Source organism: Eschrichtius robustus, chromosome 15 (assembly GCF_028021215.1).
Source record: "Eschrichtius robustus isolate mEscRob2 chromosome 15, mEscRob2.pri, whole genome shotgun sequence".
Classification (NCBI taxonomy): Eukaryota; Metazoa; Chordata; class Mammalia; order Artiodactyla; family Eschrichtiidae; genus Eschrichtius; species Eschrichtius robustus.
This window is the reverse complement of record NC_090838.1, coordinates 26,870,253-26,889,208: the sequence shown is the minus strand read 5'-3', so window position 1 is coordinate 26,889,208 and position 18,956 is coordinate 26,870,253. Positions and strand designations below refer to the sequence as shown.

The window sequence follows — 18,956 nt, the reverse complement described above, 5'->3', positions numbered from 1 at the left end:
CCATCTCCTGTGTCTCACACCTTGTCCCTCAAATCAACATCACCAGAGATGCTCACCCCAGCCTGAGAGGTGAGGACTTATGCAAACTAGATAGAAAAGGGAAAAACAAATAGAGCTACTCCCAGCCCTAATCACCATGATTCTTAGAAGATTGGGTGCGTGAAAATAACTCGACCTTTCCTATCTGCATACCTGTATTAGCACTATATATCAGAAGGTAAGACTATTTAAAAATCATTACAATTACTCCATGAATGTTCATGGTTTGACTTTTACAAGAAAAAATTATTGCAAGCAATGGTGTAAAAGCCTTTGTTAAACATTGTTAAGAATTAACAGACTGCAAGATACTGTACTCTTCTAAACCTTGACCTGATTGAGAACACTTATCTGCAGACTTATCTGCAAAACTTACCTTGCAAATCCTCAGTTTTAAAATACCATACCACTTTCCTGATACTCAAAATAAAGCTGTGATGACAACTGGTTTCAGATCTCTCTATAAATATATGAGCTGGAATGGTAAGTTTTCAACTTATCATGGCTTATATTTTTTGTCTATTAAAAACTCACCACTGGAGTTGCTTCAGAGATGAACAATTGCTTGAAGAGATTGTGATAAACATTGGAGTGTGGTTTCAAGAGATTCAATTTTCACACCTTAAGATTACTGGTACCTGTAATAATATCCTCATTTCAAGAACGTTTGCTACACTGGGCGAGTGGATCTTCTCCAAGGAAGATTCAGCCTTGGGGAAAAGGAAGGAGTACTGGATTGGAATCATTATACCTGGATCTAAACCCCAGCTCTCTCTGATGAGATGTTCCACAGATTATCCAGCCTCTCCTGACCAGTCCTGAGACAATGGGACAGTAATCCCAACTTCAAAGGATTGTGGTGAGACTAAATGATGCATGTCCAAGCATGGTTGACCTTACCCCATCAGCCCCTGTGCAGGGACTAAAAGAAGGTGATCTTTTGGGGTGTGTTCTGCACCAGGACATAGTGTTTGCTAAGCAGAGCATGGGCTGGATCTGCACCGTCCTCCTCAGTTTGTATCTTGTGTGGGTGCAACCTATCAAGTGGTACAGTGCTGGCCAATTTGTTAGGCTCTCAGGATACATTTCTTAAAAGGGTTCAGATATTTCAGTAGTAGAAGGGTCACTTCATGAAGATGGCCACCATGTCAAGGACCCACTACTTAAGACATTTAAAAATGTTAATACTGAAAAAAAAAAAATGTTAATACTGAAATCCTCTTACAAATTATCCTTATCACGTGTATGTAGCTCACTTTATTTTGTTATCAGGAACCATTATACATTGAAGTATAAAATACTTTGAGTTTGAATAAAGAACATTTTCTCAAAGAGATTAAGGCGCTAGAAGCCAAGAAACAAATAAACAGAACCTAAAATGTTAAAGGAATACAGATTTTTAAAATGCTCCTAGAGATTGCACTAAAGTAAAACATGAAAGAAGAGAGAGGCTGATGCATTGCAACTCTTTCTTGCAAGCGTATGCAGAGCTGTGTTTAGGCAAGAACTGAAACAAGGCAGTGACTCAACGGCTGGACTGGGGAGAGAGATTCCAAAGGGATGGAGCAGCTTTAACTAAGCCCAATACCTAATACAACTGGAAGGGACCCCAGGGCGGGGGTGGGGGAAGGACAGAGGAAGGCAGGCCAAATGCAAAGGAACAGCAAGCCGGTGGGGAAAGTCAGAGAATGAGGTGGAGCTAAGCCATGGAGAATTCTCCCAATTTGGGAGTCAATCTGTAGTTGGATATCAAAATTAATCAGGAGACAGGGAAAAGGAAAGGTCACCGTTCCTTTTCCCAAAAGTTTTGGATTGCTTCCAGTGAGATATTTGACATCTTTGAAGCAGTGTGGCAAACATGGAAATACTGATAAAGAGGAGGAAGAAGAGGAAGAAAAGAGCATGTTTTTATAAAAGTATGGTATTCTACATCTAGTACTTCCCCTCAAAAGTAAGTAAGAATTATCGGGATAGAGTACACCATTCATGGGGGGAAAAAGGGAAGAAATTATATTTAAGGTCAACATGATCAGTAACAGAGGACCAAAATATAAAATTGGATAATTATTAAAGGTCCGTTAGCTATACTTCTCCTCACATGACTAGCAGAACGGGGCTTTTAAGTTCACCATAAATGATCTCTTTCCCAACAAATGCTGTCCCAGTAAGAGAGGTCCCAACACAAAACAAACTCCCAGGCATCTCCATGTTTGGCAGAATTAGTGCTTTACGACTGTGAAATTGACCTTCCCACACAATTCTATCCCCTGTGGGCCCAGTGAAAAGCAGTGTAAAGATGACCCATAACTGAATAAATGACAAGAGCATAGTCTTTGAAGTCGGACCAACGTGGGTCCAAATCCTCACTTTACACATCATCACCTACATGGCCATGGGCAAAACTCCAACCTCTCTCTGCCTATTTTCTCTATAAAATGGAACTAAAAATGTCCATTTTCACAGAGCTCTCAAAACTTAGACAATACATAGAGGCAGATTCTACGTGAGATAGCCACATGTCCAGACATGCATGGCTCACAGTCAATATTAGACCCCTTCCTCTGGGTCCCTCATTTAAAAGTCCAGGCTTATTTAACAAATGACCAAGTAATCTAATAGTTACTCAATATAATACAGTGTCCCAGATTCAACTTACAGAGAAGAGATGTATTAAAAAAAAAAAAAAAAGTTAGCTCTAGATATTTAAGAAGAAACACGATATTCTTAAGATTTTGCTAAAAATGTTCAGGTTTTCACAAAAGTGCTCTGACCAGTAGAAAATGGTCAGGGAGTAAATGCTGTGGAGAGTTTGTGATTATCTGGGTTTCATTTTTATTCTACTCAATAAGGACAACATGGTATCACAATAAGTCAACCAGTTAATATCAATGTTCAAGCAGCAGATGATTTCACTTTGGGGACATCAAGATCCTTCTTGTCATATGCCATGTCTTGGTGCCAGAGGACCAAGACCATGAAGCCAAAATAGTGAAGCCTACTCTGCATCTACTCCCAAGCACCCATGGTGCAATCACAAGACACTGCAGAACATGGAACTCCCTAAAACATGTCCCAGAGAATGTATCTGCTCTTTCATGTTCAGCTAGTATTATGGACTGAATGTTGGTGTGCCCCTCCATGCAAATTCACATCTAACCCCTAACAGGATGATATTAGGAGGTAAGGCCTTTGGGAGGTAATTAGGTTTAGATGAGGTCATGAGGGTGGGGCCCTTGTGATAGGATTAGTGCCCTTATAAGGAGAGGAAGACAGACCAGAGCCCTTTCTCTCTCTGCCATCTGAAGACAGTGACGAGGTGGCCATCTACAAACCAGGAAGAGAGCCCGACCAGGAACTGAATCTCTCAACATCTTGATCTTAGACTTCCAATCTCCAGAACTATGAGAATAAATTTTGGTTGTTTCAGCCACCCAGTCTATAGTATTTTTTATGGCAGCCCAAGCTGACTTATACAGACAGCAATGGTTTCTTGTGAATCCTCCACACCCAGGAGAAATGACCTAAGAGCCTGGATGGAACAGTAGAAACAATATTGGAGTAGGAAGCAGAAAGCCTCAGTCTTGGCCCTTACCTACCATAAACTCAAAACAAGATGTGAAGCAAATTTATTTCTCTCTGGACTTTAGCTTCCTCACCAATCAAATTTTAAGGATAGACTAATTGCAAATACTCATTGATGCGCCTAGATTCTATGATTTTATGAAGACTCTAGTGCAGGGGTGAGGGTAACCTGTGAAGCTCCATGTTCCTTAAATGTTCCCTGCCTGCCAGATTGATACACTAGATTCCCTGCTGCCACATGCTTCCTAGTCCTAACATCATACCCTGACCGGGACCAACTTGATCAGTGATAACCAGAATGGGCCTCCTCTTCTGGACCCTGATTCATACCCTCTCCCTTTCCTGCTAGTCAGTACTCACAAAAAAAAGGTAGCTCTTTCTAAAAACAGCCATGGCTTTTAAATGGCTCCTCTCTACATTATAAGAATTATAATGAATAGATGATTACCAATAGGCAAAATATCAGAAATTATTCAAGACAGTCATGGAGATACAGATTTTCCATGTCTTGAGCAATGACTCATTTTAAAGTCACATTATGGTTGATCAACCCACTCCGCACAGGTGTCCCATAAATTATTCCAAGTGTGCAACTGCCATGCTCACCTCTACCTCCACCCAGAAGCACCTTATTCCAATGTCCTGGCACAAAGCCTTGAGGTATTCTGGCAAACAGAAGCTACATCCTCAGTTCTATGAATCTGGTTGAGGAATGTGAATCCCATTTTTTGAAAATCTGGGATTTCTCATAAAAACCAGAATGAGGACCCTCATGGGAAAAGTTCTCCCTGTATGTAATGTAACAATTAATCCAAACTTCTGTCACAGGGCCTCTTTGTTTCTATTAATCTTTTCGCTGTGATATAAACACATTTCCACTTTGGCAAAATGACTTCTGCCCATCTTCCGAGCAAAACAGTCCTCCTCCAGCCTGTGGACCAACTATGGCTCCAAATCAAACTAGAAACCCTCATGAGAACTCTTCAGCGTCCATGTACCAGAACATTAAATATGTTCATGTCTATGTGCCAATGAGAAAAAGGGTCCAAATCTCTGAACCCTATCACTAATGCAACTATAGCAACATATTTGATCAACTTGTTCTAAAGGCCTGTTGTCATAAAGGAGAATATTGTACGATGGAGCACTGGCAGGGTAACAGGCGTTGTCTCATAAGAAGAAGAGGAAAACGCTTAAATACTTCCAGATTTTCTGAAAGAACTTGTAAAAAATTTGCTTTGGCTTGAGCAGAACATTCTTTACAGGCAAGATTTTTTTTGTTGTTTTTGTTTTTTTTTTTTTAAAGTCCACCCAGCTTTCTTTTATTAGAGTAATTAAAACAATGTTAGGCATGTGGTGTATGTGATACAACCATAATCCTCTGATATTTCAGGGTATTGATTTTACAAAGTATCTACTGTGACTAGGGCATTAACTGTTGGAAATGTATCCACATTGATTTCTGACAGTGTATTTGTTTAAAGCCTGCTGAAGCCAAACCATGGGCTTCAAGGAATTCCAGACAACTACTTTAGTTTTATGAAACAGTATTTTTAAAGTTACACTAAGGCAAAAATGGTTTTAAAGTAACATAAAAGGAGAAAAAATTCTTAAGCATGAAACGTATGATTCTACTTGACATCTTTTCTAAATAAACGATCAAATTTGGGCTGCCTATTTTCTCCACCTCTACAATGATTTGAGTATTTCAACAGTCTAGTCTAGCAGGCTATGATGTATGTGTCTTGCTATTCTTAAACTGCAAAAAGAATTACGTTTTTTCATGATTATATCCCAACATCATAATTCCCGCTAGCCGTTCCTTGCAGCAAAACACAAATAACATCATAAACCCTAGTACTAGATGGTACAAACATGAAATTTATCCAAACTTCCATTATCAAGGATATTTCCTTTATAAAGTTAGACTCAAGATGAGGGAGGAAATAAAGACAGGCATGTAGGCATGGCATGGTTATTACTACAGCAATCAGATCACTCCCAAATGATGAACATAAGGCCTATTCTCCCCAATGCTTATTTCTAGAACTGCATTGAGAGAAATTCTTTCTATGAAGCTTCATTGCTCGTCAGTTTCATTTTTTGTTTACGTAGAGATACTGAAAGGAACAAAAACCCATTTGGGGCCTCATAACACTATGTCAGCTGTAACACGTGCCTCACTTGGTTAAGCTTTCAGTTTTTCGGTATCTCATCCAAGTACACAGAACTCAAAACTAATAATTACCTGTGGTTTGGTCGCAAGTAGTATAGAAAAACTGAATGCCACAAGCCATATTAATAAGTTTCTTTAATTCCCTGTGAGCAGGGAACCATGTCTGTCTTGACCACTGCTCTGCCACTTGTGGCGGGAACATTTACTGCTCACCAAAGAACCACTTGCTTCCCCACATGTTCTGGTCCCTTACTCTGTTAGTCAGCTTGGACTGCCATTACGAAACTCCAGAGACTGGGTGGCTTCAACAACAGACATTTATTTTCTCTCCCAGTTCTGGAGTGTCAAAAACCAAAATCAAGGTGCTAGCATGGCCAGTTCTGGTGAGGACTCTCCTCCTGGCTTATAAGAGGCTGCCATCTTGCTATGTCCTCACATGACGAAGAGAGGGAGCTCTCTGGTGTGTCGTATTACAAGAACACTAATCCTATTGTATCAGGGCCCCACCCTTATGACTTTATTTAATCTTAATTACTTCCTTACAGACTATCTCCAACTACAGTCACATCGGGGGTTAAGACTTCTCTTGCTGTCGGAATTGAGAGGTCATGTATTCCATATAGCACAGCAGTGACATGGTGGAGACCACAATCAGCCTGAGTCCCTGAGAGATGTGTAGCACAGAGCCCCCTGCTCACCTGTTAGACATATAGTGCATACAAAGTGTAAGCTGGGCTTCCCTGGTGGTGCAGTGGTTGAGAATCTGCCTGCCAATGCAGGGGACACGGGTTCGAGCCCTAGTCTGGGAAGATCCCACATGCCACGGAGCAACTAGGCCCGTGAGCCACAACTACTGAGCCTGCGCGTCTGGAGCCTGTGCTCCGCAACAAGAGAGGCCGCGATAGTGAGAGGCCCGCGCACCGCGATGAAGAGGGGCCCCCGCTTGCCGCAACTAGAGAAAGCCCTCGCACAGAAACGAAGACCCAACACAGCCAAAAATAAATAATAAATAAATTTAAAACAAAGTGTAAGCTTTTGTAACGTTTATTACTGCAGCAAAACCTAGCCTACACTGACTAATACTAATATATTTACTGATGACTCACCTGTGCCCAGTAGTGAGCTCAGTCTGTAAGTGGCCCTGTCCTCATGCAAAGCACAAGCTTGTGGGGAAGAGAAGAGAGGCACAAAATCATCAACTTTAAGACAACTAAATTCAAAATGGTCTGATTGGATTCTACATGCAGTAAAAGGTCGGGAGGAGAGAGCAATGTGCATTGAAGGATTGAAATGCTTTTTAGAGGAGCCAACACTCGAGTCTCTCAAATCGGGGTGGATTTGAAAGATCTTTCTAGGTATTGACTGTATTCGAGGTTGGTACAGTTTGCTTTGTCCACAGATCCTGTGCATATGTGAGTATCAATGGTGTCTAAGATTGTGGAAAAGAAGACAGACATCAAAATCATCACAGTCAGAGGACTGCATGACTAAAAGAGGCCTTGGTAGTCTTCTCAGCCAAACCAGTTATTTGAAAAATAAAGAAACCAAGGGCCAGAGATATGGTGAGTTTGCCAAAATGGAAAAAGAGCTATTATCTTGGAAATACCAACACAAGCTAGTCCCCTTACCTCTCTGAGCCTCAAGTTTCACTTAAGTAAATGGGAGACAAGAATACCTACTTTTCCTTGTTATGAGGTTGTTTTGAAGGTCAGGTAAGGCCATACATGTGAATGTTCTCTATCAACTATTTTATAAAAATACACGGCCTTACTAAGATGCCTGCCCCAAAGCCACAGAGCCGTCAGACCATTTTCTCAACTCCATCAAAGCCTGCACACTCTAAGCCAGTCCTCTCCAAAGCGTCGTCTTGAAAGCACTGCTGTCTTTGTTCAAAATATTTAGAACTCCTCTGTCCGGGTTTCAGAATTCTCTTCAGGGCTGAAGACATGTTATTTTAAATGCCCTCAATGGTGGTATTCAGCTCACAAGAGGCTGAACTGAGCATCAGAAGCTTTCGGATTCACTGAGAATACATTAAAAGGGTGAGCTGCAGAAAATCGAAGACTAGTTTTCATATGCAGCTTGTTAACTGGTTCTGAAACACGTCCTTCAAAACCAGTTTCCAAACTGCACAACAGCAGTATCACTAGAGTAAATGCACAGTCTCAAAGACAGATCTTGTTGAAACAATATCCAATTTCATATATAAATTCTTTTATATACAAAAGGAGAAAAAATGGAATGAGGATGAGAAAAAAAAAACAGTATTTATCATCATTGTGGGGGAAGGTGCAGGGCAGAGTTGGGGAATCCTTTTATTATCTTTCAACAAAGGGTAATGTTGCTTTTTTCACTACAACTTTATGGGTCAGGTTCTGAAGAATTGTGTTGTTTTGTTTTTTGTTTTTTAGCAAATCAGATGATTCCACTTCATTTTAGCAAAACTCAATTCCAAGGGGTCACGCAGACAAAGCCAAGAAACAACATCAGATCCTAGAAATACCAGCTGTGACTCTTCAACCATTTTTGTAATGTATAGAGCCTAAACCAGCCATCAGTTCAAGTCACGGGCTCTTAAAACCACTTCCAACATGCTCAGAGCTGTCATCTTCAAATGTAATGACCACAAAATCTTGCCACTTTGTCAATATCAGAAGTGACACAACATGCATCCACTCAGAACTGCCCCATGATTATTTTCAATGCCTACTCCTCTGAAAAAACAGGAGTCTAATTAACAGGTATATTATTTTAGTGAGCCCTAGAGGTATAAAATACAGAAATTTGATATTCCATGTCATGATAAAGGCATTTTCACTGCCTTTATCATAAATAAAATGAAAAACAGGGCTTCCCTGGTGGCGCAGTGGTTGAGAATCTGCCTGCCAATGCAGGGGACACGGGTTCGAGCCCTGGTCTGGGAAGATCCCACATGCCACGGAGCAACTGGGCCCGTGAGCCACAACTACTGAGCCTGCGCGTCTGGAGCCTGTGCTCCGCAACAAGAGAGGCCGCGATAGTGAGAGGCCCGCGCACGGGGATGAAGAGTGGCCCCCGCTCGCCGCAACTAAAAGAAAGCCCTCGCACATAAACGAAGACCCAACACAGACAAAAATAAATAAATTAATTAATTAAAAAAAAAAAAAAAGAAAAGAAAAACATCTGAGCGGACCGAAGAAACATAAACTTGCTTGTCTATTAAACAGGTCAGGGTAAGTAAACACTTGAAGCTGACAGCCTCTTTGGTGCCCAGAAGACATCGGCCTGGGTAAAGACTCGATATTAGGCAGTAGGAAGGGTAACGTGTGGGTCATTACCCATTCTCCTAAGTACTCTACTTCAGTTCTAAGAATCTATATTTTGATTATCCTAATGTCTCAGTCCTACATTCTCAATCCAAGTAAAACCAGCGGTTCTTCCCGCCACTGGCAGAAGCCCAGTGACATGGAGACATGTTCTCTTTCATGTGCAGTGTGTTTCCCCTTTGGATCTTATCCCTGTCTTTATTGATCTTTTCAACTCCAAGGAAGAGGGCCCCTGCACAAAGTCCATCTGGCAGAGGCAGTTGGAAAGACCAATCGACACTGCAGAGGTCCAAGACCTATCACTGCGATGCATGTGACACCTTCAGTGACACCCTCTGCTGTTGACACAGGTAAGGTTTGGCAAGGATGGCCATTTCACGGCTGCTGGGGACAACCAGACTCCCTAACAGTCAGTTAAATATTTCTTAGATTATGCCAAAGGACTATTTGAGTAGGATACTGAAGTAAACCCCAGATGGCATAGGAAGTGCCTGGTGTTTATGACTTATTCCACCTGAAGGAGGCCAAACTTCAGTAAATGCAATCAGCACACGCCCCCCGCCCCCGCCGCCCAGGGCTCTCTGCTCCTGGAGAAGGCAGATGTCTGGTGGCTCTGGCCCTGCCTTCCCTCATCACTGTCCAGCAGCCCCTCTGCAAGAAGGCCAAGTTCACCAGGGAGGGCCCCGACCCCAACAGCATGTGGCCTGGGGAAATGGGGAAGAGAAGAGAGCCACATACACACCTGTACCCACTGTTGACCCAGCCTGGATGACTCAGTTCTCCTTCCCACATAAGGGATAACACAGATACAAGAGGCCAAGAGCCTTTGGTAAAATGTTTTATAGTTATTCTTTCTTTAGACTTCTCATCTATTTATGTAGTTTATGGACTCAATTTAGGGAATTAACCAGTGTGAAAGTGTTACAACCATGCTGGCATTATCCCCCCATCAGGATAAAATTGGTATTTCATCATAGCTTCAGGCCTCACCCCAGTAATGCTCATCATCAGGGCAGAGAAGAGTCTGAGGAAATCAAAGAAGAGGTTTCTAAGCAGAACTTCATGTCCTTGATCCCTTAAATGAGCACTAAATTCCTTTTCCATCACTGAGAAGAGATTTGGAAAGTCTGCAGCCCATCTCCACAGCTACATCTCTACTTATCCATCTCTGTTTTTTCTGCCATGTGGAACTGACAGGCATCTGTTTCTCTACTTTCTCATTGGCTTCTGTGTGGTAGAAACCAGGAAATGTTTTTCTTCAAAGTCCTGAGACTTTTTTAAAAAGTACTTTCAGCCATGTAGTTCAGTTACTTTTCCACTTCAGTGAGTTCACACTTTCTTGTTAATTTCTCCATGATGCTTATTTTTTAAAAGTTTTTTTAAACAAAAGCAAAGTGCATCTGCTTGGCCCTTCAGAATTGTGTGTGTGTGTATGTTCGTTCCAGTGTTCAGGTTTAGAGCTTGAGGATGTTATTGAATTTGTCTGCCAAAAGAGACCAATCTCCAATTAAAGAATCTTTTTCTCCAGTGGCCCATTCTGTTTCTATTCTTCCTGTCCAAAAAGAACTGTTGGAACAACTTCTGGAACCTCTAAGAGGATCCCAAACTGTTCTCGTGTCATTTTAACTCAATTTTTGCCCCAGGGCTTATAATTTATATGACCAGTAATTAAAGGAAAGAAAGGTTTTTACAACGATATCAGGATTTCACATCATGAAGTGGTCCTTTTCTTCCTAATCCACATAAAGCTTGTTTTCTTCTATAGAATACATATTAGAGAATTTAATCTTAGAGTGTTTCTTATGGTTTTGTAAATTAAACTGTATTTTTTTAATTGAAGTACAGTTGCTGTACAATATTACATAAGTTACAGATATACGATATAGTGGTACACAATTTTTCAAGTTTATACTCCATTTATAGTTATTGTAAAATATTGTCTGTGTTCGCCACGTTGTACGGTATATCCTTATAGCTTATTTTATACCTTATAGTTTGTACGTCTTGTACCTATGGGTTTTTTTTTAATCATTATGGGGATTTTATGGTTGCCAACTATGAAAGTGGGTTTGTATGTTATTTGATTATCTTTATCTGTGCTAGAGTGCTGTACTAAAAATACCCTCTCTCTTCTGTTTACATCTACTTCAGGTTTTCTAGTATTTCTATCCTTATTTAACGCAGGTATTTATACATGGAATTTGCTGCTCTTTTGGCACTTGCAATCGGAAAAGTCTTGAGAGGCACTTGAATTTTTGTCTCATCTTGTAACTACTGTCTAATTAAGGGGCATGTTTCCACAATGAACAAAAAGCACATGATTTCACAAGGCAGCAATGGCACACCCAACATGGAAGCTGGACTCTGAACCCTACCTCTCATACAAGGTCTTTTCATACCATCTGACATCATTAGGTCACTGTAAACGTTTATTTCCAGTAATTGGGCAATAAATAAAACATGTTTGAAACAACCAAAAACTCAGATGCCAAATAAATCTCAAATTTAGTCACTGTTAAGAGAACCAGTTTAAAATAAAGGACACTCTTGCACAATGGAAAAAGTGTACACATTCGATGACCCTGTGGTGCAAAAATAGATTTGAGGGGTATTTTTCTGAAATTTGGCCTCTCTCTAGAGATGAAAACTTGACTGGAAATGTTGAAGTTTTAAGCACATGAAAACATGAGATTATCCTGAAAGTAGCTGGTAATTATAACCCCTAGAAATGTAATTCTAATTTGATCTATACATTGAGCAAAATCTCAGAAATGTTTTCAAATATATATGGCATACCACTGTTTACTGCAGACAGCACAGATACTTATCTCTGCCAAAATTATGACTTTTCAGCTACTTCAAACTTGATTTACATTCAAGAAACCAATTCCTCTTAGCCACCCTGTACGTTCTATTAGATTAATTTCTATTCTTTTAATACTTTAAAGTGAATTTAGTGATGCCTGTACCCAGCCTGATTCACACAGAAATCAACAGTTTATATAATCTTAAGAACAAGAAGTTATTTTTAGGACTCTGAAAGATGAAACATCACTTTCTACAATAGGAAAGGTATTTCCCCCTTTATCTTGACACTTTCCATCAAGGTGAAAAAACACTTTAGATATTTCCAATCCCATTATTCCTCCTCGTTCCACTTTATAATCCAAGCCAAAACAATCTCTGTTCTTATTAATTTAACTATCATCACTAAGTCTGGTCACCGACCACTGAGTTTTCTCCATTAATCCTCTCTCACTTCATCTCTACAACAGCACTGGATTCCATGATTGATATTCAAGAATACCTGATTCTTGACATCGATCAAAGATGGAACTGGTTAAAACAAAGATGTAGCTACTCATCTTTACCTCAAAATCCTCCCCTCCAAGGGTCAGTTAATCAATCAGAGAGCGCATTGATCTGATTTCTGAACCCAGGGAGTTCAGAATACTCCAACTCATCACCATCTTTTTCTTCACAACAGCCCATAATCCAATCCTGATGCTGGATTCTTCACAAAAGCCTCTGCATTAATCTCTTCATCTTTAAATTTACTTCTTAGATTGGACCCCGATCATTTCACAATTGGACCAAGGCCAACTTCTCTTCCCTGGCCTCCTCATGTCTACCATCCCCACATCCACTCCCATCTCATTCAAAAGTTGAAACTTTTAAAATTTTCTAAAAGTTCATTAAATGTATTAAACTTAGAGCTTTTAAGTTCATCTTAAAATTATATTATTCTATTTATAAGTCTAGGAAATGTTCACATTTTCCTCCTTTTCCTCATAAGGAATTTTCAAATATGCTGAGATAATTCAAAGAATAATACAGTGATCACTTGCTTTCCCACCTCTCAGAGTCAACAATTGTTACAATTTTGTCATATTTGTGTATAAAAGGCATTTGAAAGTAAATTACAGACATCATGGCATTCCTCACTCAAGAATAAGGACACTACTCTACATACCTCTAACACCATTATCACACCTAAGAAAATAATAGTTCCAAAGTACCATCTAATATCCAGTCCGTATTTAAACTTCCTCAATTGTTCTTCAAATGTCTTTCAGAGCTGGGTTTTGATTTTTTTAAAACCAAGATATGATTAAGGCTCATATATTATATGTGCTGTTGTCTCTCTTTAGTCTCTTTCTGAGGAAGTCAATCTATATTTTTTAATGATATGAAGAAACCAAGCAACAATACCCTACATTATCATTCTTTCTGATGTGAGAGAGTATGATAGTTTTGGCTTGTTTCTTCACCCTCAGTATTCCCTATGAGCTGGAGGTTAGGTGTAAAGGATTGATTAGATCCAGCTCACACATTTTTGGCAAGAATACCTTTAAGCTGTTGCTCTACACTTCATACTGCATCCCATCAGGAGGCATATAATATCAGTTGTCCCCCTTTTAATGATTCTGAGTTTGATCACTTGATCAAGGGGGCATCATGCGATTTTTACCTTGATACCAAGTCTTTTATTTTGCCTTATGCCTCAGGTTTAAAAGGCTTCATATCTGTGCCAAAGCCTGCCAGGAACTCTAAACTAGTTTACTTCTCTGGTCTCTTCTGACACTTCTTCCTTACCTGTTTCTTGCAGTGTTCTCTCTCTTCTGTTTAATGTCTCCCCCACTTCTCTGTGAGCTTAGTTTCCTAAACCAATCATCCATCTTCCCCCACCATCCAAGCAGTTCCTGAAATTCTATTCTATGAAGCTCCCATGAATTTAAATACACTGATCACAGTTGATGTTGGCTTTTCAACCTCAGGTTTACTGCCTCATTTTTAGAATGTGCCACAGAAACAAGGGCTATTTCTACTAAATCTGTTCTGTATATGACCTCTAATGGCAATACATAAACATAGGTGCTTACTGATGACTATGACATGAAGGTCTCAGTAGTTGTCATCTGCATCTAATAAGAGTTTTCTCACTGAGCAAAGCACTAGTGAGTATTTATGCAGTCGTTTCTGCCATTCATTTAAAATCCACCTGTACCTCCCTCTGTAACTATGTTTGCAAACCAACCACAGCAAGAAGGCACAAATATTTTCAAACACCTTTGTAGGATACATCTTATATACTATTGACTATTTGCCAGTAATGTTTGTTTTTTTTTTAATGCCTCGATCATCCTAATTGCACAAATTGGACCATCATGGGCATTCAGCAATATTTCTCACCAACAGGAAAAGCAAATATATTCTGAGAATGTTTTCTCAAAACAGGTCTTATTTTGAAGCTGTGTATTAGTTACTACACATGCAAAATGAATTAAGAATTGAGATCACTGTCTGGATCATTCAGACCAAAAGTCAGAGAAGTATCCAGAGAAGGCAAAAAAGTGTTCCGCCGAGTTTGGATTATTTGGGTAACTCCACCAACTATCCAATTCATGTGGATTGTATAGTCCAGCTTAGGCCTAAAAGTAAATCATCTGTTTATATTCTTTCTAGTTAGCAATCATCTGCCTACTATTATATGTACAAGAATAACAAGTCTGTTGACATCTCATTTTCTTGCTTTTTACCATCTGTGTTCCAACTTGGAAACTAGGGAGAAAGATACTGGGCACAGAATTTTAAAAGGACCTGCTTTTTTCCTTTCTCATGACCAACCTAAGCTGAAATGACTAAACAATGCAAATGGCACCAAATTCATCCTCCTTCTCCAAGGCTTGTCTGGGGCAAACCGTGCAGCATACGAGGTTTACTTCAGCCCCACTGCCCCTATAAAAACTTGCCCTTAACACAGTAATCCAGTCTTTACTTCTAAGCTAAATGTAAACTGATGATATTCCTTCTCCAAAAAGCATGTGTTTAAACCTAGTCTTCAACTGAGGAAGGAAAAGGTCCCTCTTAAGTAGGCATTTCAGGCTCCGCAGGCAGACCAAGGTTGTGTGGGGCATCAAGCCTTCCCTGTCTTACTGAAGTTACATGACATAAGCAATCACCTGCTCTATTTTTATGTTTGACTCTATCAATAGGTAAGTGTCTTCTAAGCTAGTATTTGCATAGTTCTGTAACATTTGCAGAGCATGTCACATTACCTTGTCTAATCTTGACAAAGCCCCATATTCTTGTCTCCACTTTACAAATAAGGAAGCTGGCTCCCTGCCACCAAGTGCTGAGCCCATGGCTCTAACCAAGGTCTTATAACTCTACATGGCTGTTCTTTCCATTCTGGTCTACAAACCAATTTTGCCTCTTCCCCTAGAAGAAAGGGGATGACCCAACCATGGCCTTGCCCAGCCCCTAAAGGTGTTCTCCAGGTTTCAAAAGCAAGAACGATTGATTCTACTACCAACAGATATTTCACTCACACACACACAAACACACACACAATTTTTTGAATATTCAGGTAACAGCAGGAATAATAAATAGATCTCGCCTATTCTTCTCACAGGGGGTTCAAGCCATAATCAGGTGACAGGAGAAGAACCACAGGACAAAGCTATGTCATGATCACATAATTCCAAAGCAGGAAGCACCAAGTAACTGGGGTAGAGGAACCAGTAATTTTATGTTGCTTTTACTAGGCACATTCAATGATGAGTTTTAAAGAAAAGTCAGCCTCTCTCTCACTTTATGATATATAGACCTAAAGTTACACATAAATCCAATGATATTTAAAATGCACTTCAAACAACTCATGCATTGCCGTTCTAGTTATAAATTTTTATAAGAAAATAAAAGATGACAAATTATTACTGTATGATGGGTTCAAAACTTGACTGTACCCACTAACCAGCAAACTATTGCAAAAAGGCATGAATATTTTCAAACATCTTTGCAGAGTATTTTTCACGCACCATATCTCATGCCTGACACATGTTTTATACACAGATCACTGTAACTGAAAAAATACCAACAGGCAATCATAGACTTCTGGCAGCATTTCTGGAAGTTCAATACACACAATTATCTTATAGATCTTACAGACGCTCCCAAATATCTTACAACGCTTACAATTATCTTATATCAGGGGTTGGCAAACTTTTTCTGAAAAGGGCTTTGCAGACCATATTTTAGGCATTTCAGATCATATGACCTCATTGGAAGTATACCATCCTTCTGTCCATAGCATGAAAGCAGACAGAGACAGTATGTAAATGATGGGTATGGCTGTGTCCAATAAAGTTTTATTTACAGTACCAGGCCCACAGGTCAGTTTGCCAACCCCTTCTACAAAAAACTTATTTCTACCAAGTCTGTCTTTCCTACTACAATGAGACTATATCTAGAACACATCACTAAAATGGGCTGGGCAGTGCTGCTCACCTGCGACCCAATAGTCTCCTGGAAGCACCGGCCAAGCTGCGTCTTCGCAGCCACTGGATACACGTGAGGAATGACTTGCTGGTGGGAGTATGAGGAATGGACTGTCTGGGTCTTCTGGACAGGAAGCCCTTGGAAAGAGACTTGGGACTGGCCTGGTTGAGCTTCTTTTACCTTCTGGCTTGTTGGGCCATCAACTCTTGAAACCTGATGTATCTGGACTGAGGCCTCAGGAGGGTGCTTCACATGGATATTGACTATGTTAGGAGGAAATTTCACTAAAACAGATTGGGAAGAAAACTTATCAGTCATAAATAATTAATACGCACATCAGGATGAAAGTAAATGTTCATGCTAGTCAGCGTGAAACTAAGCTTTATATATACACATATACTTAAGTACATATCTATTATACCTGGGATAAATGATACATTTTTAGTGTGTATCTATTTTTGCTGCACAGCCATTAAAAAACTCTTCAGAGTAAAAGGGGACACTCAAAAATTAAACCTGAATTTATATACTTTAAAGAATAAAACTGCTTTTACAAAGAGAAATTTAAACTTCTCACAGTAACAGATCCATGAGACAAAAATTTTTTTCAGACGAGTCATAAAACTATGAAATTTGTGCTACTTGTGGTCATACATTCTATCAAACAAGAGTAATAAAGACTCAAGAGTTTGATTATTTTTGAATTTCTCACAAAGTTTCCATCGTAGAGACCGTAGGATTTACAACACAATTTCACAAAGCATAGCTCTCTTACCCTTAAACCTGGTGTGTACATACTTTTGTGCTTTCCGTGACACACACAAAATACCAAAGTGTGATATTTTACATCTCTATTTTCTTTCTCTGCAGCTTTCACACAGAATTTCATCTTCTGATGCTAAGATTCAGGTTTTAAAGAATAAGAGCCAGTAACACTTCTCTGACCCCTTTTTTAAAAATTGTGCATGTGTAAGAGGTGCCAGGTTGAAAAGAATGAATTAGTCATAGAATTTCTGAGCTCCAAGTGACCTAGTTTACCTTCCTCTACAGATGAATAAACTGAAGCCCAGGGAGGTGAGGTTATAGATTGTTTAGAACTAAAACCAAGCGCTCTTCGACTACAAAATAGACTTGGTGTTCATCAGCAGGTACTGTGTGATCTACTAGTTTATTAATCCCATAAGGGCCAGAACACCATCTTGTTCATCTTTCCATTTCCCAGGACCTGCCAGAACAGTGCCATGTATGTTTATCAGCTCTTGGTCCTGCATCACCAGAGAAAGATGGGCTCCATTTTCTTATTTCCTAGATACCATTCCCTACAGTCTAGAAAGCACTGGCACCATATACCTGGGCCCATATTCTGTTCCAATACCAGCCCTGCAGACACTTGGCTTCTGTATGGGTTTGGCATGTTAACAGAGTTCTGACGAATGGGCAAAATCAAAATAATCAGCTTACCTTTGACTCCTTGCTGGCTGGTCATGGTCAGAGGCAAAGTATGTGTTGAGTGGACGACATGTGTTCCCAACGCCTTGCCTGACTGCTGGGAATGCTGATAAAGTTTAGGCACGCTAGCACCATGGACTGGAATCTGACAAAGCTTCCCTGTGAAATTTGGAGGGCACTGGCATTTGTCCCTTGAACTGCATTGGCCTCCATTCATACATGGAAGATGGCAAATTACTGTAAAGGAAAAGAGAAAATGTGGAGAGTTGGTTAGTTTCTCAAATGCTAAGTAACAATCAACCAACAAAACTCCCCCAAAGCACAGCCAACATATTCCCAATGACTTTAGAAATGGTAAACAAAGGAATATACACTATGACAAAAATACTTCCTTTTTTTTTTTTTTTTTTTACTATCTTTTTGTTTCCACCTTAAGTAAGTCATTTAGCTCTCCAATTGCTTGTGGTTGTTCACCCACACTGGTGGAAAAAATTCATGGGAAAAAATATACATGTATATAAATATATATAAAGTAGCCACTCAGGATATCTCTTGCATTCTATAATTACTTTGCTTTCCTATTTAATTACTAGTTTATTTACTGTCTCCCTAGATTATAAACTCCTTGGGGGAAAGGAATATGCCTAGTTTAATGACCTTTGTATCCTCAGCACCTAGAATAATGCCTGGCACATGGTGGACATTAAATATTTCCTCAAAGAATAAACAAATGAGAGTGCTAAAAATAATATCTGTTGAGAATTTTCTCTACGTAAGACACTGAAATAAGTGCTACCCAGAATAAGGGAGCAGAATAGTTTGAATCCTGCTTTACAGGAATTTGCAATCTCACTGGGATAACAAGACCACAGTGAAATCTAGAAGTAGCAGTGATTAATAGTTGGAAATTTATTTAGAATACCAAAAGATAAAAGGACATGTTTGGGTGAAGAATTTTAAAAGGAGTTTTAAATTCTGGCTAAATTCAACTTAAGGCCAACCTATTTATCACGAATGAATTCTTCCTATCAGCCCTTGAACTGATCGGATTTCCAGCAGCTTAAAAAATAGCCCCTCAACTCCATTTTCTTCCAGCTTCTACTCTGCTTCAATCCTCTCCTCCA

The 18,956-nt window shown here is 39.7% G+C and overlaps 1 protein-coding gene across 6 annotated transcripts in view; it reads right to left on the bottom strand.

Annotated features, from left to right (window-relative positions):
• The window catches only part of LTBP1 (latent transforming growth factor beta binding protein 1), a 419,491-nt gene that overhangs the window by 189,759 nt on the left and 210,776 nt on the right, over positions 1 to 18,956 (bottom strand). For all 6 annotated transcript variants that reach the window (XM_068564861.1, XM_068564862.1, XM_068564863.1 and 3 more), the window contains 2 exons: positions 17,845 to 18,069; positions 16,393 to 16,667 (listed from right to left, as the gene is read on the bottom strand). In XM_068564861.1, the coding sequence (XP_068420962.1) occupies positions 16,393 to 16,667; positions 17,845 to 18,069 (500 nt within the window). The remainder of the gene's footprint in view (positions 1 to 16,392; positions 16,668 to 17,844; positions 18,070 to 18,956) is intronic.